The sequence below is a fragment of the Cucurbita moschata genome, unplaced genomic scaffold (genome assembly GCF_002738365.1).
Source record: "Cucurbita moschata cultivar Rifu unplaced genomic scaffold, Cmos_1.0 Cmo_Scf00001, whole genome shotgun sequence".
Taxonomy (NCBI): Eukaryota; Viridiplantae; Streptophyta; class Magnoliopsida; order Cucurbitales; family Cucurbitaceae; genus Cucurbita; species Cucurbita moschata.
The window spans coordinates 5175892-5200525 of NW_019268517.1; the positions used below are offsets into that span (position 1 = coordinate 5175892).

Here is a 24634-nt window from a genome sequence, read left to right on the forward strand (position 1 = left end):
GTGAGACTGACGACGATACGTAATGGGCCAAAGTAGATAATCATTGCTAACGGCAGCTTAGGCTATTACAAATGGTATTAGAGCCAGACACCGAACGGTGTGCCAACAAAGACGCAGGCCCCCAAGGGGGTGGATTGTGAGATCCCACGTCAGTTGGAGAGGAGAACAAAGCATTCTTTATAGGAATGTGAAAACCTCTCCCTAACAAACATGTTTTAAAACCGTAAGGCTGACGGCGATACATAATGAGTCAAAACGGATAATATCTACTAGCCGCGTACTTGGGCTGTTACACTCACATCCATATTTTCATTAAATTGAGGTCTCTACATTTTTCGTCAACATTGTCATTTAAAACTTGAGTGTTAATATTACTCTCTTTAATATTTCGTCATGAAAATTTTAAAGTTAAAGGTTTATTATGATTTCATGCAAGTAACACAGGTGAAACAAGATTTGAGGTTTCAAACATATGCATCGTCAAATTTGTAATAAGACACAAGAGAACAGACAAACAACGTTGTTTATTTGCAAAAACTACGTATCATTATGTTACATTGCATTGTAATGAAACTATAAAAAGATGGTGGAATTCTGAGAAGATTTCCAAACCCATCATAACACAACGTACGACCAAACTGATTATTTAAACACGACATTGAAATGGAAAATTGAAGAAGAAACCAGAAAGGGAAATGAAAGGATTTGGTTTCAAGCAGGGCATTGGAAGCCAGACGGAACCTTCTTTCCACAGTAGTTCAAAAGCAAGCTGAGGGAAATTGAGAGGTCAATCTGGAGTCCCAAGGCTCTGGCCTTCACCGCAGTGCAAAGGCACACAGCAGCTTCCAGGTCAACAAGGCCTTGGATTAGGGTGCAACATGGGGATTTTGGTGGTGAGCCGATCACTACGTGCACTAGACCGTCCAGCAAGTCGGCGCAGACGCCGAGCTTGAGGGTGTCCTTGTGGCACTTGAGGAGTGATGGTGGCTGCCTTGAAGGGGTGGGCTTGTGGGGCTTGGGTGGCGGCGATGGGCAAGGGACATACGTGGAGCTGACCATAGTGAAGAAGAGGAGGTTGACGAGGAGGAGGGCAATGGGTGAAGAGAGCTTGGAAGCCATTGGTGGAGAGATATTGAAGGGTTTGTAGGTTTGTGTGATGGCTTGTGAAGAATTATGAGAAGGGTTAGGGTTTTTATAGATGAGGTTTGAGAATTTGTTGTATTTTAACACAAAAATTCCTTATAAATTGCTGGATACTAAACACCCAATTTTTTCATTTATTTATTAAGTTTTGAGGAATTGATCTGAGGGAGATGAGTTTTCAATTAGTTTGTCTGTTTCTAAAATATTATAAAAAATGTCAAATGGCCTGCAAAATAGACCAAGTGATGTTTGATTATAAGATATCAAATATTTTTAAAGGAAATTACGGTTGGAAAATAATATTTGATAGAAGCCATTGGAGACAAGTGGGTAATAGATGATAATCTAGAAATTATTTTTAGTACAAATAATTTTTTAAAATATAATATGGTTTTTTTTTTTAAATATAACTGTGAGATCCCACATTAGTTGGAAGGAGGAACGAAACATTTTTTTTATAAGGGTTTGGAAAAATTGACGGCCATATATAATGAGTCAAAGCGGATAAATATATGTTAACAATGAGTTTTGGCATATATTGATGTTAGTATAACACATAACAGTACAACTTCTAAAACATGACAAGACTAAGATTGTTATTACTTGCATGCTTGAAAGTCTTTTAAATTTTACTTAAGATTAAAATGGTTGTGGATAAAAGATCTAAAAAAAAAAAGAAAAAAGTTAGACTTCGATAACATGAAACTCATCCTTGTCTCAAATGAAAACGAGTTTGCATGAGATATTAGAAGAATGAAAATTAGTAATATAAACAAAACTCTATTGAAACTCTCTATAGCAATCATTGTGCTGCTTAAGATTTCTTTGCTTTAACCTAAAAAATCGAAAATATTGAGTGTGAAACATATTTAGTAAATAATCATACTTCTAGGATTAGGAGATACAATCATAAACAATGGAGAAGTGCCTAGAGTTATTCCAAGCTTAAGGTGTGTGTGTGTTATTTCTCAATCTCCATACTATCATTTATTTTATTTCTAGCCAACGCCAATTTGGAGAACACGATGAAGAAAAAAGAAAATGGAGGAAGTCGATTTGTAGTTAGTTTTGGAACTATTCCTCGACAAGTAGGATAAAACGAATATCAACTCAAAAAATTTAGTGAACCCTGCACATGTCATTGTTATGACTGTTTGCATGTATTATGTGATGCTATGCTATGTTATAAATTACGCTATGTCCTATTATGTTCTGTTATAAGCTATGCTATAATACGACTATACCATGTTACCATGTTGTGGAATTATATTTATGATATTGATGATATGATTCATAAAACTCCATGCATGTCTCACAGACTTGTTATGTCATGAATGAATGGAGGTATGACTTGAATCATAAACTTGTGCCATAGTTTTAAGCTATGGAGACCTCATGCATTTATGTGTGTCATTTGCATCAGGATACTTTTCCATTGTGATTAATACGAATGCGTACATTACGATATCTATGTTTGTCCTGATATTACGTGGGTCCTTTCTCTATGTTGTTTCCGGTAGCTTGAGCGTGCACTAACCCGACGAATGAGGCCTAGGGAATATATACATGAGTCTGTCTGGTGAGGCTATGTGCACGTGCGTAGGCCGTGTGTATGAAAGTACTACACATTCAACCCTGCCCGGACTGAGTTTAAACCATGTCATGATTGTTTTACGAAATGATAGGTCCCACCATATTACAATTGATTGCATTTTTTTTACTTCCATAGTGGGGTTACTTATGGATTATTTCTTAAAATACGAAGTCACGTGTTACTCTTCTTTATTAGGTAACCGGCCCATCACCGCGCACGGCCCGTCACCCGCGAACGGCCTGTCACCCGTGAGCGATCTGTCGCCTGTGAGCGATCTGTTAACCCGTGCCTCGACCCGAGACTCATACACATGCCGCTCTCTGGTTGTGCAATGTGGCACGTCTGCAGTGCGGCTCCTCTCGGCTTCGGTGGCTTAATTGGCTCTGCGGCGGCTCCTCGGCTCCGGCGGCTTATACGGCTCGAGAAACCTGTTTCCAGCCCATTTGACACCGTTTCGACCCTCCCGGACCTGGTTTCGGCCCTATTTAAGGTAAAATGGAACATTTTAAGGTCGTATTTCACAAATTCCAGTTGGGAATTTATTATTCTTTATGAAATACTAACGAAAGTGACTAATGAACCAATAGGAACCAATCACCAACGGAAGCGTAGAACGTCCACGAGGAGCTAGGAGCTTACGTTATATTCTAGGGAGTACTTCGGCTAAGGCCTACCAAGTAAGTGGCTCACCCGTCGTAGGTTATGCGTTAATTGTTGTATGTTGGCACGTGCCCGTGGATATGCACGTGTCATTAAATTGTATGCTAGCTTAATATGCTTAAGTACGAAATCATATGAACGTGAATGTATGTTATGTATGCTGCTTAGTTGATACGATAAGGAATCAACTACAAGGGGAATAAGATTCGGATTACCTTGTCGATCGAATATCTCAAGTTAAGAACACTTTGTTTGAGATTCGAATCACTCCACAAGCAAGATCGATCATGTCTAGCTTCAATGATTCTTGTTGATCAAATATCTCAAGACAAGAACACTTGATTGAGATTCGAATCACTCCACAAGCAAGATTGATCATGTCGAGCTTGAATGATTCTACATGCAATCTAAACTACATAGAATTGCAAAGAAACTTAGCCATCGGCTAAAGAAAAGCACAAATGCTTCTTTTGATATATCTTCTAAGTCTTATTACAAATACAACAAACATGGCTTTATATAGCCTCAAAATGAAACTATTGAAGGCATTCCAAAAGTTGTAACATTCACACTTTATGGCCATAATTAGCCATTATGTAAATGTAACTGAAATTAAATAAAAAGTCTTAAAATACAATAACTCTAAATTACTCTAAATTATAACCCACCCAAAATTTACAACAATCAAACTTTATTCTTCTTCAATGTAGCATGAATTGAAACATCTTTTGATTATTTTGATAACCTTTTCTCCACATCTTCATTGAAGCATATTGTATGATTGATGTCTCTTGGTTCATATCATTAGTTGATGTGATATGTTATGCATGTGACGATGTGTGGCCCTTGTACGATTATGGCTTGTTTGTATGAATATTTGAATGTAACTGTATGAATTGTATGACATGAAATACGGTAAATTGCATGAAACATAACCCCCGGTAGGAATATGTATGATATGCAACAAAATGAGAATGAGAATGACATGTAAGTATGAAAACGTGACATGGGGTTATGTTCATTAATGATAACTGTAGGACTAGTGGGACCTCATGCATATTGTGTGTTCATGCATTTGGGGGGATACCTGATAAGATAAGGAATCAATACAAGGGGAATAAGATTCGGATTACCTTGTTGATCGAATATCTCAAGCAAAGAACACTTTGTTTGAGATATTCGATCAACAAGGTAATCCGAATCTTATTCCCCTTGTATTGATTCCTTATCGTATCATTTGGTATCAGAGCTTCAGGCTCAAGATCGGATATATGTTTCCTTTGCTTTCTTCTCAATTTAATTTTTATTTATTTTCATCTTTTTAGTTTTTAATCGACCCAAAGTTCAAAATTCAATCTTTGCTCTATTTAAAATTTTGAGAGGTGAGAATGAGAGCTTCATTTGTGTAAGCGAGTGCAAACAGAGTGGCCTAAAATTCCTTGAGTGTATACACGTGAGAGAGTGTTGTGAGGGCCTTTGTATTTTCATATCTTATGTTTTGCAGCAAAGTTTCACAAATAGATTCGAGGACGAATCCTCTTGAAGAAGTGGAGAATGATATGAACCAAGAGACATCAATCATACAATATGCTTCAATGAAGATGTGAAGAAAAGGTTGTCAAAATTATCAAAAGATGTTTCAATTCATGCTACATTGAAGAAGAATAAAGTTTGATTGTTGTAAATTTTGGGTGGGTTATAATTTAGAGTAATTTAGAGTTATTGTATTTTAAGACTTTTTATTTAATTTTGGTTACATTTACATAATGGCTAATTATGGCCATAAAGTGTGAATGTTACAACTTTTGGAATGTCTTTAATAGTTTCATTTTGAGGCTATATAAAGCCTTCTATGTTGTATTCGTAATAAGATTTAGAAGATATATCAAAAGAAGCATTTGTGCTTTTCTTTAGCCAATGGCTAAGTTTCTTTGCAACTCTATGTAGTTTAGGTTGCATGTAGAATCATTCAAGCTCGACATGATCAATCTTGCTTGTGGAGTGATTCGAATCTCAAACAAGTGTTCTTGCGTTAAGATATTTGATCAACAAGAATCATTCAAGCTAGACATGATCGATCTTGCTTGTGGAGTGGTTCGAATCTCAAACAATGTTCTTGCCTTGAGATATTCGATCAACAAGGTAATCCGAATCTTATTCCCCTTGTAGTTGATTCCTTCATCTTTTGATAATTTTGACAACCTTTTCTTCACATCTTCATTGAAGCATATTGTATGATTGATGTCTCTTGATTCATATCAGAATCATTCTTGCTCGACGAGTCATCATGTATCCTCGGATTGGATTTTCAAGTTTTTCTTGAAGTTCTTCAATGGCAGATTGAATTGGGGGAATGGTTTCTTGGCACTTTCAGCACTCTATTCCTTCGTAGAACTTGTGGGTAATCTTGTTCAGAAACTGTAGGAATAAGTTTGAAGAGAAATGGTGGAGGATTCAAATTAACGGTTGAATTTTTCAAAAAAAAAAAAGAAAAAAAAGCTTCAAAACTACTCTTTTAACTTTCAAAAGTGTTTAAAAAAGGAGATATGGGGAGAAAATTGTGTTCATGAGGAGAAAATTGAAGGTTATTTTAGGGGAAGGTTTTCAAGATTAGTATAAGATCCTGAAAACATAACAAGAAGTAATATCCTAGCTTAAGGTCACGATTAAGAACCTACTAGTATGCTACTTACTAAGTTTTACTCACTCCATGTTTATCATTTTTTTTTCAAGTAACTAAGAGTTGGTCATGGATGAGAGCAGCCTTTGGAGTGTGGGCCATGGACTAACCTCTGTTTTTAATCTAGTATTTTTTGTTCTTCTTGAGCCTACTTCTTATTTTGTGTTTGTAACGAGTATGTATATGTAACACCCAAAAATGAAGGAAATTATCTCCCATAAGAATAAGCCACTCGTGAAAGACCCAAAGGATAGAAAGGAAAAAAATTAAAGGATTAAGCAAGAACAAAGTACTTAGTCAAGTCACTCGTGTACCCTAACAAGTGATTTCAAGGAGTTAAAGGCCTTTCGAAAAGGATTGGAAAGAAAAAAGTAAATCAAAAGGGCAAAAAAGTCATTTTATCAATTATCAAGAATCTTTCCGGATTTGTAATTCCTTATCTTGAAGGAATCTCAAGATTCAAAAAAAGGGGAAAATGATAAAAAAAAAGCGAAGAGAAATTTGTAGAAAAATTATGGAATTTTTTGAGAAAAATAATAATAAAATGTTTAAAAAGTGGAAAATTACCAAAATACCCCTAGAAGAATGGATAATACAGAAATGCCACTCTAATTTGAATCAAAGCATCTACCGTGACCATCCAAGCAAAATATTTCGAACTGAAATCTCAACCGTCGGATCTCCTCCAAAATTTGATATGATCTAGAACGAACACGCACGGGTCATCACATCCAACGACTAGTATTCAAAGCCGAGGTCGGTAAGGCTATGATTGGAGTTGATATCTCCAAAAAATTATCCAAAAAGTTCGATCTTTAAATAACGAAGATTCTGGAGCTCTCAATGTCGGTTTAAGCTCCTCCTATAAGGTCGGAAGTAGGAGCAACAATACGAAATAAGAATCGAGAAAGGTCGATCAACCAATTAAAGGCAATAAGCGTTTAGATTGTGGGTCTCCTATCTTTCTAAATTATGGATTTTATTTCTTTTGGTCAAAACAATCCTTAAAGCACAAAATTGAAGTTGTTAGTTAGTCAATTATAATATTTGACAGGCTAGTTTTTAAACTACTTTAAATGGGTGTAAAGAAAGCATGAGAATAACTTAGTGTCACTAATCTGACACGTGTTGAGCATGTACTGAACACTTGTTAATACAATGGATACATTACAAATTTATAATCCATCGTATCAGACACTTGACTTTGAATATATTTTGAAAGTGAAACGTACATTAAGCTTTTTTGAAGTATACAAATATATAAACTTATTTATATGAATTTATCTCTAATATAAAATTGATAATTTTTTTGAAATAATTCTTTTGAATTAACGTATCATTGTCACATCGGTGTCCAAGTTTTTTAAGAATGACATGTTACTGTTACGAACAGAAAAAGAAAACTGATCCTAAGAATTGGGAGAAATCTCTCATCCAATTGAAGAATGACTAAATCAAATCTAATTCAAATAACTAGATCAAATCTAATTCAAATAACTAGATCAAATCTAATCCAAATAACTCAATCAAATCTAATCCTAACAATCCCTCCCTTAAACTGAACACGAATAGTAATAAGTTTATATCTACGACTTCATACAAAACTTCCACCAGGTAACTTCATCAATTCTCATGTGCCATTTCTGTTTATTTCTCCAGATCCATGGCTTGCCTTCATTTCTCACTCTTCAATGCTTCTTAAAAGTTTACAAAGTTTGCAGGTTCAATAGGGGTAAACATGACTGAGCTTCATCATCTTCTTTACAAAAAAACTTCTCCTATTGCATAGTCTCTCATCCAGACTGGTGGTCTCTTATTCCTCGCCTTATTCGAGCTAGGAGAGCTTGCTTCAGCCAAAGAGCCAGATGAAATATTTTTCTCTGCAGTATTTCATCTGCTGCTTCTATATCATTATTTTCATCTGACGCTTCTATATCATTATTTTCATCTACCGCTTCTATATCATTATTTTCATCTACCGCTTCTATATCGTTATTTTAATCTGCAGCTTCTATATCATAGAGTCTGTAAGCTTTTGACTATTCACTAACTCCCAGCAAAACATAATTCAAACTCTTATCATCTAGCCTAGTTCTCTGAGCTGCCTCCTCTTTTTGTCTCTGAATCAACTCGAGCTCACAATATTGTTCTTCTTCCTTCCGCTGCAGCTCCAGAACTAATCGTCGCTGTGCCTTTTCTACCCTTCTTCTATTCTCTTCCAGTATTTTATCTAGCTCTTCTCTCTCTTTTCGTGCTTGTTCTTCTTTTTGTCTTGTAGCAGTAAGAGCGCCTTCTTTCTCTTTCTCAAGCCTTTCTTCAACTTCTTCTGAATTAATTAGTTCTTCCATCCTCCTAGCTGCATCTTCTTCTAACTTCTTCAACTCTGCTTCACGCCTTTTCTTCTCTTCTTCCTCTTTCTTAAGCTTCTCTATGGAATGATTCCGATCAGTGGATGCACAACTAGGACTGGAACTGAAGGATTTGAGGAAAGGAGATAACGAGGAAGACCTACTTCTGCGTTGGCGGCTGAGGGAACTTGAACGACTACTTCTCCTGGAATGGGTAGTGGAATGATAGGGGGAAGGACTTGGGTCCCTTCTGCTTCTCTGACTATGGCGATAAGAATTGGAACGGTGAGTTTATGACAGAGACCTTGAACCACTTCTCCCCATAAGTTTCAATTGAGTTTGAGTGGCTGCTACAGGCTGAGATATAGCATGCAATACGAACATTCGATTCAAAGACATCTTTGTCTCCATGATTAAGCCTCTCTCAGGATGAAACACCTTGCATGTTCCATTTTGAAACAATTCATTGGTAAGGGCCTCGCACTCCCGGATCTGGAGAAGCTCGGAAGTTCGTCGTTCCATCTTCCTTGCCGACGGTGTTCAGCATACGGGATTCGTCTAAAACCTACTCCTGATGTGTGTAAAGGGTTCTGGGATTACTTTTGTGGTGTGAAATGGGAGTTTTCGACGTCGATTCATACGGTTCGGCTTCGCCGGAGTTTCATCGATTTTTGGTTCTCTCTCCTTTTTCCTCACCGTTTTCGTTTCTTTGCAGGTTCTTTCAGGGTGGATGAAGGTCGGGGACACGATTTGTGGCATCCCAGCCCTCGACCGCCCTTTGTGGGTCGTGTGCGAGTGAAAACTCTGGCGTTAGCCGAAGTTTTCGGCTCTGCCGACGACCATCATTTTTTTTCTTTTTTCTTTTTTTTCAGTTTCGTTACATTACCTACCCCTAAAAAGGACTTTCATCCTCGAAAGTCTTGAACTCGTGGATCAACTTGGGATATTTTTCCTTTATTTCCTCCTCTCGTTCCCACGTAGCTTCCTCGACTTGGTGGTTACGCCACAATACCTTAACAAAACCTATACTCCTATTACGTAAGGCTTTCACCTCTCGGGCTAGAATTTTAATCGGTTTCTCCTGGTAACTTAATTTTTCCTCAATTTCGAGAGGTTTGTAGTCTATTACGTGCGTCAGGTCTGGAATGTATTTCCTTAACATGGACACATGAAATACATCGTGTACGCTTGAAAGTGAAGGTGGTAAAGCTAGTTTGTAAGCTACTGGACCTACTCTTTCTAAAATTTCGAACGATCCAATGAATCGGGGGCTGAGCTTCCCCTTGTGTCCGAATCTTAAAATACCTTTCATGGGGGCTACTTTTAGGAACACTGGGTCCCCCTCTTCAAACTCTAAATTCCTATGCCTAACGTCGACGTAGCTCTTTTGCCTACTCTGCGCGATACGCATTCTTACTCGAATTTTCTGGATTGCCTCGTTGGTGACACGGACCAGCTCGGGTCCTACCAGTTCTCGTTCTCCTACTTCGTCCCAACACAATGGGGATCTAAATCGTTTTTCATACAACGCTTCAAAGGGTGCCATCCCGATGGTTGCTTGGAAGCTGTTATTGTAAGAGAATTCCATTAAGTGCAGTTTGGTGTCCCAACTCCCTGTGAAATCCATAACGCATGCCCGAAGCATGTCTTCCAGAATTTGGTTTAATCGTTCTGTTTGGCCATCCGTTTGTGGGTGGAAGGCGGTGCTAAAGTCGAGGCGGGTACCCATCGCTTTTTGGAGTCTGCGCCAAAAGGCCGACGTAAAACGCGGGTCCCGATCCGACACAATTGACACTAGTACTCCATGCAACCTCACAATTTCTTTAACATACAGTTGTGCTCAATTGTCTACTGTATATGTTGCCTTCTCTGGTAGAAAGTGAGCCGACTTTGTCAGGCGGTCCACGACCACCCAGATTACCGTATAGCCCTTTAATGTTTTGGGTAGGCCTACTATGAAATCCATGGCAATATTTTCCCATTTCCATTCCGGTATACTTAGAGGTTGTAGTAGCCCGGCGGTTTTCTGCCTAGGGGTTTTTACTTGTTGGCGCACTAGACACTTACTCACGTACTCCGCGATATCCTTCTTCATACTTTGCCACCAGAAGTGTTGTTTCAAGTCTTGATACATCTTTGTTCCACCTAGATGTATCGAGAAGGTGGAGTTGTGTGCCTCTGTTAGGATTTAATTTTTAATTACGCTCATGGTTGGGACACATAAACGCCCTTGGCATAATAATCCGTCATCTGTTGATTTAGTGAATCCGTCCACTGGGCCAACTTCCAATTGGTCTAGGATTTTACTTAGGCCTGGATCCCCACGTTGTGAGTCTATGATCCTTTGTCTGAGCGTGGGGCGCACTGTCAGTCGGGCTATTTGGGCGACAACTTCTTTGGTTACTACCGCAATATTAGCCTGTTCGAAATCAGTTTGCACTCATGGCTCCCTGGTGATGAGGGCTGACGAGTGTACTGCTTTTTGACTCAGTGCATCAGCGACTACATTTGCTTTTCCAGGATGGTACTGGATGTCTATGTCGTAATCTTTTACCAGCTCTAACTATCTACGTTGCCTCATGTTCAATTCTTTTTGGGTGAACAAATATTTTAGGCTTTGTGTGGTCCGTGTAGATCTTGGTCTTTTCACCATACAGGTAGTGTCGCCAAATTTTTAACGCGAACACCACTGCTGCCAGCTCCAAATCATGTGTAGGATAGTTTTTCTCGTAATCTTTTAGTTGGCGTGACGCATACGCAACCACCTTGCCATGTTACATCAGTACACAACCTAATCCCTTTTTGGACGCGTCACTGTAAATCACATATCCCACAGAACATTTTGGAACTGTGAGCACTAGGGCGGATACTAGTCTTTGTTTTAGTTCTTGAAAGTTGGCCTCACAAGTATCGTCCCAAACAAAAGGTACACCTTTTTTTGTCAATTGGGTGAGAGGCGTGGCTATTCTAGCGAAGTCTTGGACAAACCTTCGATAGTAACCCGCAAATCCCAAGAAACTTCGTATCTCGGTGACCGTTGTTGGGCGTTTCCATTTCGTGACCGCTTCTATCTTATTGGGATCTACGAAGATTCCGTCTTTAGACACTACGTGCCCCAGAAACGAAACCTGTCGTAGCCAAAATTCACACTTGGTGAATTTGGCATACAGCTTGTTCTCTCTTAGGATAGTTAAGGCTTGGCGAAGGTGCTCTTGGTGTTCTAGGTCCGTTTTCGAGTATATCAGGATATCGTCTATGAACACGATCACAAACGAGTCTAGGCACTCCTTAAATACTTGGTTCATTAGTTCCATAAATACCGCTGGGGCATTGGTGAGACCAAAAGACATCACCACAAACTCATAGTGGCTATATCTGGTTCAAAAGACTGTTTTCGGTATGTCTTCATTTTTAATTTTAATTTGATGGTATCCTAATCGAAGATCTATTTTAGAAAACATTGTCGCCCCACGTAGTTGATTAAATAGGTCCTCAATATGGGGTAACGGGTATTTGTTCTTTACCGTCCTCTTGTTTAATTCCCTATAATTAATGCATAAACGCATTGAACCGTCTTTCTTTTTAACAAACAACACTGGCGCACCCCAAAGGGACACGCTATATCGAATGAAGCCCTTATCTAGCAGGTCTTGCAATTGTGTTTTAAGCTCTTTTAGTTCTGCTGGTGCCATGCAGTATGGGGCCTTAGAGATGGGTGCCGTTCCTGGTTCTAGATCTATTCCAAAGTCTACCTCTCGCGATGGAGGAATTCCCGGGAGGTCCTCTGGGAAGACATCCATAAATTCGTTTACTATGGGTACTATATCTATGGGTTTTCCTTTCCTTTTGTATTTACTGCACAGGCTAGAAACGCCCACCCCCTTGTTGTATCAAGCGTCTCGCTTTCATCATCGATATTATTTTTGGGGTGGTACCTGTGGAGGTTCCTTTAAACTTAAAGGTAAGTCCGTTGGGAGGTGTGAATATTACCTCCTTCTTATGGCAGTCTATGGTAGCAAAGTTTTCTGCTAACCAGTCCATTCCTAATATGACGTCAAAATCCGTCATATCCACTACCTTTAAGTCTACGTGGATGGTTTGTCCAGCTATTACCACTTGTCCGTCCTTTACTCTATTTTTTGTAACTAGGTCTACCCCTGCTGGGGTACCGACCAACAATGCATGCATTAAGGGTTCTACTACGAACCCTGCTTGTTTAACAAATGGTAAAGCAACAAAGGAATGGGTAGAACCAGAATCAAACAATGTCAACGCAAAGTGTCCTAGTATAGAAAGCGTACCTGTCACCACGGTGCCAGATGTTCCCGCCTCTTTACTGGTCGTTACATATGCCTTGGTCTATGGACGGGTTTGTAAGGTGGGCTCTCGGATGACCGGTCCTCTAAGGGGTTCCCTTAGAATTCCCGGGCTCTTTGTAGGGCAAGTTATGGCCACATGACCTGCATGACCACAGATATAACACATACCTGAGCCTGCCAAACATCTCCCAACATGTTGCTTTCCACAGTTACGACACAAGGGCTTCTCCATTGCTAGGTGTCGACCTATTGGAGGTGGAGCAGGTGGCATTCTCTAATATCGAGGTCTCTGGAATGGTGGTTGGAACTCTGTGGTATCAACCTCGACAGGGCTAGAATACTCAGTAAGTGACCCCATATCGGGGTTATGCGACAAACACATGTAATGAAATGATGGGACCTATCGTTCCGTTTCGTTTCATTTCGTTTTCCCAATGGTGAAATCCTAACAGGTAATCATGGACGTGTACCATATACTCTACACGCAGCCCATACGTGCGAGTATGGGCTCACCAGCTAGTTCGCACACCGCTGGGCCACTGTCCCTAGCCGGTGGGCATGCTCTGGGGGCCCACCGGGACCCGTTAAAACTAAAACCGTCACGGTAGCGCTATGCAGGGCATAATAATCGTTGTCCTGCCATTTGGATGCACGCATCTGTACCCTCGTGATGGGATAGGGGTATCCCCCCAAATGCATGAACACACAATATGTATGAGGTCCCACTAGTCCTACAGTCATCATTTAATGAGCATAACCCCGTGTCACGTTTTCATGCTTACATGTCATTCTCATTTTCATTTCGGGTAAGCCACTTACTTGGTAGGCCTTAGCCGAAGTACTCCCTAGAATATAACATAAGTTCCTAGCTCCTCGTGGACGTTCTACGCTTCCGTTGGTGGTTGGTTTCTATTGGTTCATGAGTCACTTCCGTTAGTATTCCACAAATAATAATAAATTCTCAACTGGAATTTGTGAAATATGACCTTAAAATATTCTCTTTTTCCTTAAACAGGGCCAAAACCAGGTTTGGGAGGGTCGAAACGGTGTCAAATGGGCTGGAAATAGGTTTCCTGAGCCGAATAAGCCACTAGAGCCGAGGAGCCGCCGCCGAGCCGATGAAGCCGCCTGAACCGAGAGGAGCCGCGCTGCAGATGTGACACATGGCACAATTAGAGAGCGACGCGTGTGCAGGCGTCTCGGGTCGAGGCACGGGTTAATGGGTCGCTCGCGGGTCTCAGGCCGAACGCGGGTGACTGGCTGTGCAGTGATGGGCCGGCTCGCAGGTGACGGGCCGCGGGGGGATGGGCCGGCTCGCGGGTGAAGGCCGGGTGTTTGGGCTACGGGTAACGTGGGTTCTAGTCTGACCGAAGGGACGGGGTTCGGTTTGGGTTTCCAGATCTAGATCTCGGGTCGGATTCGTCCTCTTCGCTCGACTGCGTGCGCGATTTTCTGGAGATCTCTCTCTCCTCGACAATGTCGTCCCAATGTCCTTTTTCCTCTTTTTTGCCCCCGTTCCCGAGCTTATCCTTCACCCTAACCTCGTTTTTGGTACATATTTCGTGGGTAAGGGCCTCGCACTCCCGGATCTGGAGAAGCTCGAAAGTTCGCCGTTTCGTCTTCCTTGTCGACGGTGTTCAGCGTACAGGATTCGTCTAAAACCTACTCCTGATGTGTGTAAATGGTTCTAGGATTACTTTTGTGGTGTGAAATGGGAGTTTTCGACGTTGAAACGTACGGTTCGACTTCGTCGAAGTTTTGTCGGTTTTCGGTTCTCTCTCCTTTTTCCTCACCGTTTTTGTTTCTTTGTAGGTTCTTTCAGAGTGGCTGAAGGTTGGGGACGCAATTTGTGGCATCCTAGCCCTCGGCCGCCCTTTGTGGGTCGTGTGCGAGCGAAAACTCCATCGTTCGCCGAAGATTTCGGCTCTGCCGACGGCCATCATTTATTTTTTCAGTTCTGTTACACTGTGGATCGATATGCTTCTTATTTGTTATGTATATGTTATAATATGTGAATTGTTTGATAATAATTACGGTACGATGTGTCCAATGATAAGCGTGAGATAGGATACGAGAGGATGAACAAAACGAAATGTAACGATAGGAGTAAAATACATTAATGAAACGTTAAGGTTAAGTTACATATCGGAGTGATATGGATAAGAGAGATTGATATGAACCAAGAGACATCAATCATACAATATGCTTCAATGAAGATGTGGAGAAAAGGTTATCAAAATAATCAAAAGATGTTTCAATTCATGCTACATTGAAGAAGAATAAAGTTTGATTGTTGTAAATTTTGGGTGGGTTATAATTTAGAGTTATTGTGTTTTAAGACTTTTTATTTAATTTCGGTTACATTTACATAATGGCTAATTATGGCCATAAAGTGTGAATGTTACAACTTTTGGAATGCCTTTAATAGTTTCATTTTGAGGCTATATAAAGCCATCTATGTTGTATTTGTAATCAGACTTGGAAAATATATCAAAAGAAGCATTTGTGCTTTTCTTTAGCCAATGGCTAAGTTTCTTTGCAATTCTATGTAGTTTAGATTGCATGTAGAATCATTCAAGCTCGACATGATCAATCTTGCTTGTGGAGTGATTCGAATCTCAAACAAGTGTTTGAGATATTTGATCAACAAAAATCATTGAAGCTAGACATGATCGATCTTGCTTCTGGAGTGATTCGAATCTCAAACAAAGTGTTCTTGGCTTGAGATATTCGATCGACAAGGTAATCCGAATCTTATTCCCCTTGTATTGATTCCTTATCGTATCAGAGATTGATGAAAGAATACGGTTAGGTTACGGGTAGAAAGGGATAGATTGTGATAGATTGATAGAACGATAGCGTTAGGATTGATAGAACGATAGCGCTAGAATTGATAGAACGATAGCGTTAGGTTACATTCTTGTGATGATATGACTAAGGTACGTTCACGTAATGATATGTCTGTGATAGGTTTAAGAACGTTAAGGCTATGATAATTTAGTAAACGATATTAGTTATGGAAAGGGCGTAAAGGTAGTTTACGTCATTTTAGAATTTGGGGATGTCCAGCATATGTGTTGTTGCAAAACCCCAAGAAATTAGAACGTCGTTCAAAATTATGTCTATTCGTAGGATACCCCAAAGAGACGAAAGGTGGTTTGTTTTATGACCCTCAAGAAAATAGAGTGTTTGTACCAACAAACGCTACATTCTTAGAGGAAGACCACGTAAGAAATCATCAACCTCGCAGCAAACTATTATTAAGTGAGATTTCTAAAGAAGCAATTGATAAAACAACAAGAGTTGTTGATGGAGATGACACTTCTGGTCAATCACATCCTTCTCAAGAGTTGAGAATGCCTCAACGTAGTGGGAGGGTTATAACTCAACCCGATCGTTACTTGGGTTTGGCAGAAACTCAAGTCATCATACCTGATGATGGCATTGAGGATCCATTAACCTATAAACAGGCAATGAATGATGAAGATAGAGATTAGTGGATTAAAGCCAGGAATCTTGAAATGGAGTCAATGTACTTCAATTCAGTCTAGAAACTTGTAGATCAACAAGATGGGGTAAAACCTATTGGTTGAAATAGATCTATAAGAGGAAACGAGACCAAATCGGTAAGGTACAGACCTTTAAAGCTCGACTAGTAGCAAAGGGTTATACCCAAAGAGAGGGGGTAGACTATGAAGAAACCTTATCTCCTGGTGCTATGCTTAAATCGATTAGAATACTCTTGTCTATTGCCACATTTTATGATTATGAAATTTGGCAAATAGATGTTAAGACAACCTTTTTAAACGGCAATCTTGAAGAGAGTATCTATATGGCTCAACCAGAGGGGTTCATTGAATAGGATCACGAGTAAAGGGTTTGCAAGCTTAAAAGATCCATTTATGGGTTGAAGCAAGCATCTAGATCCTGGAATTTAAAGTTTGATACTGCGATCAAATCTTATGGCTTTAAACAGAATGTTGACGAACCTTGCGATTATAAAAGGATAGTCAACTCTATAGTAGCTTTCCTGGTGTTGTACGTTGACGATATCTTACTCATTCGAAATGATGTGGGATTTCTGACTGACATTAAGCATTGGCTAGAGACACAATTCCAAATGAAAGATTTGGGAGAGGCTCAGTTTTTTCTTGGAATCCAAATTCCAAATGGAGGCTGAGTATGTTGCTGCTTGTGAAGCAGTGAAAGAATCTGTATGGCTTAGAAAGTTCTTAACTGAATTGGAAGTCGTTCCAAATATGCATCTTCCTGTCACTCTTTATTGTTATAACAGTGGAGCAGTTGCAAATTCAAAAGAACCAAGAAGCCATAAGCGAGGAAAACATATTGAGCGCAAATATCATCTCATGAGGGAGATTGTGCAACGAGGAGATGTGATCGTCACACAGATAGCTTCAGAGCACAACATTGCTGATCCATTTACAAAGCCCCTCACGGCAAAGTGTTTGAAGGGCACCTAGTGAGTCTAGGACTATGAGTTATGTAATCTAGGGCAAGTGGGAGAAAAGCCATGAGTATGTGATGCCACATAATCCCATACATTTGAGTGGAATTTTGAGCGTCAAAATTTGGTGAACTCAAACTTGCATGCTTGCCACGTAATCCCAAACATTTGAGTGGAATTTTGAGTGTCAAAATTTGGTGATCTCAATATTGCATGAAGATGCAAACATAACTCTATAAATAGAGTGATCATGGTACATGGAAGGTCTTCCTTGGTGAAAAACTTTGAGACAAACACTCTCTTCGTATATACAAAATCCCTCCCAAGTTTAGTCACTCACCTGGTTCCACAATCCTGCTCTAAGGCCAGAGGATAGTAGAGAAGACACTAGTGGTGGTTCGAAACCGGTTCGCGAGGAAAAAAGAATTTGAACTACAAACGGTTAGTATTCAAACTCTTTAAGTTTTAATACTTATGAACGTGCTAGTTATTTACTATAATTGATGTTCTAAAAGTGCCTAAGATCCAAATTGCTTCCGCATGTGTTATATTAACACCATCAATATTATGATAAAAGCATAGAACGTTATGTTAGGTCTCTTAAATAGTGTGTATACAGCATGATATGAATGACATGAAATTATGATAAATGACATGAAGTATAACCTCGTAACTGAAGAATGAGAAACGATATGATATGAATGATGAACGATATCTGAAACGATATGAAAAATGACAGGATATGTACATAATACTAGCGGGGTTGTATTAAAGGATGATGAAAATGGAAAAGTTTTGGGACCTCATGTATTATGTGTGCTCATGCATTTGGGGGGATACCCCTATCCCATCACGAGGGTACGGACGTGTACACCCAATGGCAGGACAATGATCGTTATGATTTGCATAGCGCTGCCATGACGTTTACTAGTTCTAGCGGGTGTCCGGCCTAAGGGGCTCCTAGAGTATGCCCACCGGATAAGGAAAGTGGCCCAGCGGTCTGCGAACTAGCTGGTGAGTCCATACTCGCACGTATGGGCTGTGTGTAGAGTATATGGTACACGTCCAAAATATCCGTTAGGACAACACCATAGGGAAAACGAAACGAAATGAAAGATAAGCCCATCATTTCATTGCATGTGATTGTTGCATTTAACCCTAATAGTGGGGTCACTTACCAAGTATTTCTTTAAATACACAAACAATGTGCTACTACATTTTTCAGGATAAGGCAAGGCATTCATGTACGGCTAACGACGGCATCGCAACTCGAGACCAGTGCACAAGCATAGAATAGTGGTATTTATTTTCTTAGATTTAGGCTGGAGTAGAATATTTTAAACTCAAACGCATATTTATATTATTTCGTGTCTTTTGTCGCGTCGTTTTAAAGATGTTTTCAAAACACGCAAGTCCATGGCTGTGTTTTAAGATCAAGGATATGTTTTGTGAAATTTAAATGAAATTTTCCACATTCAATGTTTATGGTACGTATACAGTAGCGACCTTAAATTAAGTAGAAAATTTCGGGTTATTACAGATTCACACTCGCACGTGTGGGTCGAGGGTAAAGAAGTACTACACATCCAATTTGTTCGAGATTGGAGGTCACTCCTAGATGCGTTAGAGCTCGATCCCAAGAGCATGTTGCATGTGTCTGCCTCAGCATAACCCCTATAGTGGGTGACTTACTGAGTATTTTTCGAAATACTCAGGCCGTGTGCCACATATCATTTTTCAGGTAAAGACAAGACGCCCATGTACGGATGACAACGACATCGAAAATAGATACTGTGGCACGTGCATAGGGTAGTTGCATGTTTAAATTCTTAGTCTTACATCAGTATAGAACGCTTTTATTTCATTATTTAAATTATTTCATTTGTAATTGTCTTTTTTATTTAATTTTAAATTCCAACGTTACGTTTTGAAACACGTAAGACCGAAAATGTGTTCTGAATGTGTGTTCAATTTTTCGTTATTTATGATGAGTATCTAAGAGCTATATTCCGCATTTAAGAGACAAGCATGAGACTTAGTAGCGACTCTGAGTATGTAGAAATTTAGGATCGTTACATAAAACATTAACTTGAGACTAAAGGAGAAGCTAAACCTTAATGGGAATGAGTGAATAAAAAAGAAAATACGAGAAACACACAACCGAATCAAATAAGTTAACAAATCAAAATTTGTTACCCATGAAGTGTTAGAAAGCCATGACAAAGGGATGATCTTAGAGTCAAGGTCAAGGCCTAAGCCATCGAGGCTAGAATGTCACTTAGGTTGAGGCCACCTTGGTCGAGTTGAGAAAATCTTAATGAATAGCTTTACTGAGTAAGCTTATGTCGAGTCAAACACCTTCATCCAAGTATATGATGAATCTCTCTGCCTTCTTTGTTTTAATACAGACCATTAGGACTGAGAAACATCTACGTTTGTTGCCACCATATTTGTGCATCATCCTAAAACATGAACGATGCACAAGATACCTTATGGTAATCTAAACTCTTTAGTAGATGAAATATCATCATCAATGATAGCCATAACTCTACCATGGTTAGGTCCTTAGAGGTCCTATTGATGATACGAATCTTGTTTGTCTTACAATTTCATAATTATTTCATCTCTTGTATCATCTTAGGGTTGTTGGTTGTCTACGTTAGTTATTTGGTTGTCATAGTCTCTATTATTTCACAAAAGGTCTCCCATATTAGGGTATTCGTAGTGGGGACCGACACTACTAGAGGAACCGATGGTGCCACTTGTGGTACTCTAGGTAGTGACAAGGCTACGCCTATATGACTTATCGAAGCTTCACGAGTCAGACTCGGATCCCTACCTCATCCTCTGGCAGGTGAACATTCTTTCCCACATTTTTTAGGTGGCACAATATGTTATCTAATATATAAGTAGTTAAATCTATGATTCCTAACATTAAATCTTTGGTGATACATACATAACATACATAACATCAAATATAGATACCACTGCATGCATGACATGACTAATAAGTGTGGAAAAGTCTATAAAAATATTTCATAAACGATGTCGTGGACTTAAACATTCATAATAAATTCATTAAAAACAATATTGTTATGACAATATAGCAGAAAATAGCTAACGTGAATTTAAATGAGATAAAAAAAAAATAACGTGATATCATGATCTAACAAAGGGCTATTAAAACAAACATGAATGCAACTACCCTAGCTTCGATCTCATGGCCTTCACCAGACGCCATCATCTATACACGAGTGCCTTACTTTTACCTAAAAAGGAAGAGTAACATGTGAGTTCGTATTTTAAGAAATAATCCATAAGTAACCCCACTATGGAAGTAAAAAAAATGCAATCAATTGCAATATGGTGGGACCTATCATTTCATAAAATAATCATGTTTAAACTCAGTCCGGGCAGGGTTGAATGTATAGTACTTTCATACATACGGCCTATGCACGTGCACATAGTCTCAGAAGACAGACTCATGTATATATTCCCTAGGCCTCATTTGTCGGGTTAGTGAACGCTTAGGCTACCGAAAACCACATAGAGAAAGGACCCACGTAATATCAGGACAAACATAGATATCGTAATTTACGCATTCGTATTAATCACAATGGGAAAGTATCCTAATGCAAATGACACACATAAATGCAACCATGGCATAAGTTTATGATTCAAGTCATAAATTCATTCACTCATGACATAACAAGTCTGTGAGACATGCATACGCAATAATTGTCATATCTTCCCTAATTAACATAATTTACATAGCTTGGCGTATGGAGTTTTATGAATCATATCATCAATATCATAAATATAATTCCACAACATGGTAACATGGTATAGTCGTATTATAGCATAGCTTATAACAGAACATAATAGGACATAGCGTAATTTATAACATAACATAGCATCACATTATACATGCAAACAGTCATAACAATGACATGTGCAGGATTCACTAAATTTCTTGAGTTGATGTTCGTTTTATCCTTCTCGTCGAGGAATAGTTCCAAAACTAACTCCAAATCGACTTCCTCTATTTTCTTTTTTCTTCATCGTGTTCTCCAAATTGGTGTTGGCTAGAAATAAAATAAATGATAGTATGGAGATTGAGAAATAACACACAAACCTTAAGCTTGGAATAACTCTAGGCACTTCTTCATTGTTTATGATTGTATCTCCTCAGCCTAGAAGTATGATTATTAACTAAATATGTTTCATACTCAATATTTTCTTTTTTTAGGTAAAGGAAAAGACATCTTAAGCAGCACAGTGATTGCTATAGAGAGTTTCTATAAAGTTTTGTTTATAATACAAATTTTCATTCGTTTAATATCTTATGCAAACTCGTTTTCATTTGAAACAAGGATGAGTTTCATGTTATCGAAGTTTAACAGTCCAAAATGAATGTTTTATTCTACCCTATGGTTTATTATGCAAATACATTTCAATCTATACTAACCTATACTAATGATGCAACCAAATTAAGCCTAGACTACGAAATGGAAAAAAATAAACAACTACCCTATGCATGTGCCACGGTCATGGGATGTACTATGCCACCGTCATTGTCACATGGATGGCTTGTCCTTATCTGCAAAAGTAAAGTAGCACGAGGCTTGAGTATTTCTTGAATACTCAGTAAGTGACCCCCTATCGGGGTTATGCGACAAACACATGCAATGAAATGATGGGACCTATCTTTCGTTTTGTTTTGTTTCGTTTCATTTTTCCTACGGTGTAATCCTAACAGGTAATCGGGGACGTGTACCATATACTTTATACGCAGCCCATACGTGCGAGTATGGGCTCACCAGCTAGTTCGCACACCATTGGGCCACTTTCCCTAGCTGGTGGGCATACTCTTGGAGCCCCTTATACTGGGACTCGTTAAAACTAGAACCGTCACAGCAGCGCTATAAAAGGCATAACGATCGTTGTCCTGCCATTGGATGTACACGTCCGTACCCTCGTGATGGGGTAGGGGTATCCCCCCAAATGCATGAACACACAATATGCATGAGGTCCCACTAGTCCTACAGTTATCATTAATGAACATAACCCCATGTCACGTTTTCATACTTACATGTCATTCTCATTCTCATTTCGTTACATGTCATACATATTCCTAGCGGGGTTATGTTTCATGCAATTTACCGTATTTCATGTCATACAATTCATACAGTTACATTCAAATATTCATACAAACAAGCCATAATCGTACAAGGGCCACACATCGTCACATGCATAAGATATCACATCAACTAAGCAGCATACATAACATACATTCACGTTCACATGATTTCGTACTTAAGCACATTAAGCTAGCATACAATTTAATAACACGTGCATATCCACGGGCACGTGCCAACATATAGCAATTAACGCGTAACCTACGACGGGTGAGCCACTTACTTGGTAGGCCTTAGCCGAAGTACTCCCTAGAATATAACGTAAGCACCTAGCTCCTCGTGGACGTTCTTCGCTTCCATTGGTGGTTGGTTCCTATTGGTTCATTAGTCACTTTCGTTAGTATTTCACAAATAATAATAAATTCCCAACTGGAATTTGTGAAATATGACCTTAAAATGTTCCATTTTACCTTAAACAGGGCCGAAACTAGGTCCAGGAGGGTCGGAACGATGTCAAACGGGGTGGAAACAGGTTTCTCGAGCCGAATAAGCCGCCGTTGTCGAGGAGCCGCCGCAGAATCGATTAAGCCACCGAAGCCAAGAGGAGTCGCGCTGCAGATGTGCCACATGGCACAATCAGAGAGTGACGCATGTGTAGGAGTCTCAGGTCGAGGCACGGGTTAATGGATCGCTCACGGGTGACTGGCCGTTCACGGAGGACGGGTCGTGCGCGGTGATGGGCCGGTTCATCCTAACCCCATTTTTGGTACAGATTTCGTTGGTAAGGACCTCACACTCCCGGATTTGGAGAAGCTCGGAAGTCCGCCGTTCTGTCTTCCTTGCCAACGGTGTTCAACGTAAGGGAATCGTCTAAAACCTACTCCTGAGGTGTATAAAGGGTTCTGAGGTTACTTTTGTGGTGTAAAATGGGGGTTTTGACGTCGATTCGTATGGTTCGGCTTTGCCGGAGTTCCGTCGATTTTCTGTTCCTTCTCGTTTTCTTTTCACTATTTTCGTTTCTTTGCAGGTTCTCCCAGGGTGGCGGAAGGTTGGGGATGCGATTTGTGGCATCCCAGCCCTCGGCCGCCCTTTATGGGTCGTGTGCGAGCGAAAACTCCAGCGTTCACCGGAGTTTTCGGCTCTGCCGACGACCATCACTTTTTTTTTTTGTTATATATTTTTGTGATAGAATATGAACATTCTACGCAAACTGAGAAAAAAAATTATAAGAGAATTAAAAGAGATAAGTGCAATGAAACATATATCCGATCTTGAGCCCAAAGCTTTGATACCAAAATGATATGGATAAGGAATCAATACAAGGAGAATAAGATTCGGATTACCTTGATGATCAAGATCAAGAGTAAAGAAAACTCATTTCTAAACTCGTGATTCGAATCACTCCACAAGCGGTTTGATCAATACCACTTGAATGACTCTACATGCAAGTTCTAAACACAAGTATTTGCAAAAAAAAGTTTAGCTCTCAACAAAGCTAAAATAGAACTTCATTGGTCGTGGTTCATATCAATTTTCTTAGACTTACGCTAGAATAGAATGTTTTAAACTTAAACGCATATTTATTTTATTTTGTGTCTTTTGTTGCATCGTTTTAAAGATGTTTTCAAAACACGCAAGTCCATGGCTGTGTTTTAAGATAAAGGTTATGTTTTATGGAATTTAAATGAAGTCTTCTGCATTTAATGTTTATGGTACGTATACAGTAGCGACCTTAAATTAAGTAGAAACTTTCGGGTCGTTACAGATTCACACTCGCACGTGTGGGTCGTGTGTAAAGAAGTACTACACATCCAATTTGTTCGAGATTGTAGGTCACTCCTAGATGTGCTAGGGATCGATCCCAAGAGCATGTTGCATGTGTTTGCATCAGCATGACCCCTACAGTGGGTGACTTACTGAGTATTTTTCGAAATACTCAGGCCGTGTGCCACATATAATTTTTCAGGTAAAGACAAGACGCCCATGTACGGACGACGACGACATCGAAAATAGAAACTGTGGCACGTGCATAGGGTAGTTGCATGTTTAAATTCTTAGTCTTACGTCAGTATAGAACGCTTTTATTTCATTATTTAAATTATTTCATTTGTAATTGTTTTTGTTTTAATTTTAAATACCAACGTTATGTTTTGAAACACGTAAGACCGACAATGTGTTCTAGTAGCTCGAAGTGTTCTGAATGTGTTTTAAATTTTCCGTTATTTATGATGAGTATCTAAGGGCTATATTCCGCATTTAAGAGACTAGCATGAGATTTAGTAGCGAC

At 39.4% G+C, this 24634-nt stretch overlaps 1 protein-coding gene across 1 annotated transcript; it reads right to left on the minus strand.

The window, feature by feature from the left end:
* Positions 1-485: 485 nt before the first annotated feature.
* On the minus strand, positions 486-1192 carry LOC111450036 (14 kDa proline-rich protein DC2.15-like). The gene has a single exon (XM_023090181.1). It carries the CDS (start codon positions 1117-1119, stop codon positions 712-714), a length of 408 nt encoding a protein of 135 aa, XP_022945949.1. The 5' UTR covers positions 1120-1192; the 3' UTR covers positions 486-711.
* Positions 1193-24634: the final 23442 nt, after the last annotated feature.

Coding starts and splice junctions, on each gene's coding strand:
- LOC111450036 (XM_023090181.1), bottom strand. CDS start 1,119: ATGGCTTCCAAGCTCTCTTCACCCATTGCCCTCCTCCTCGTCAACCTC.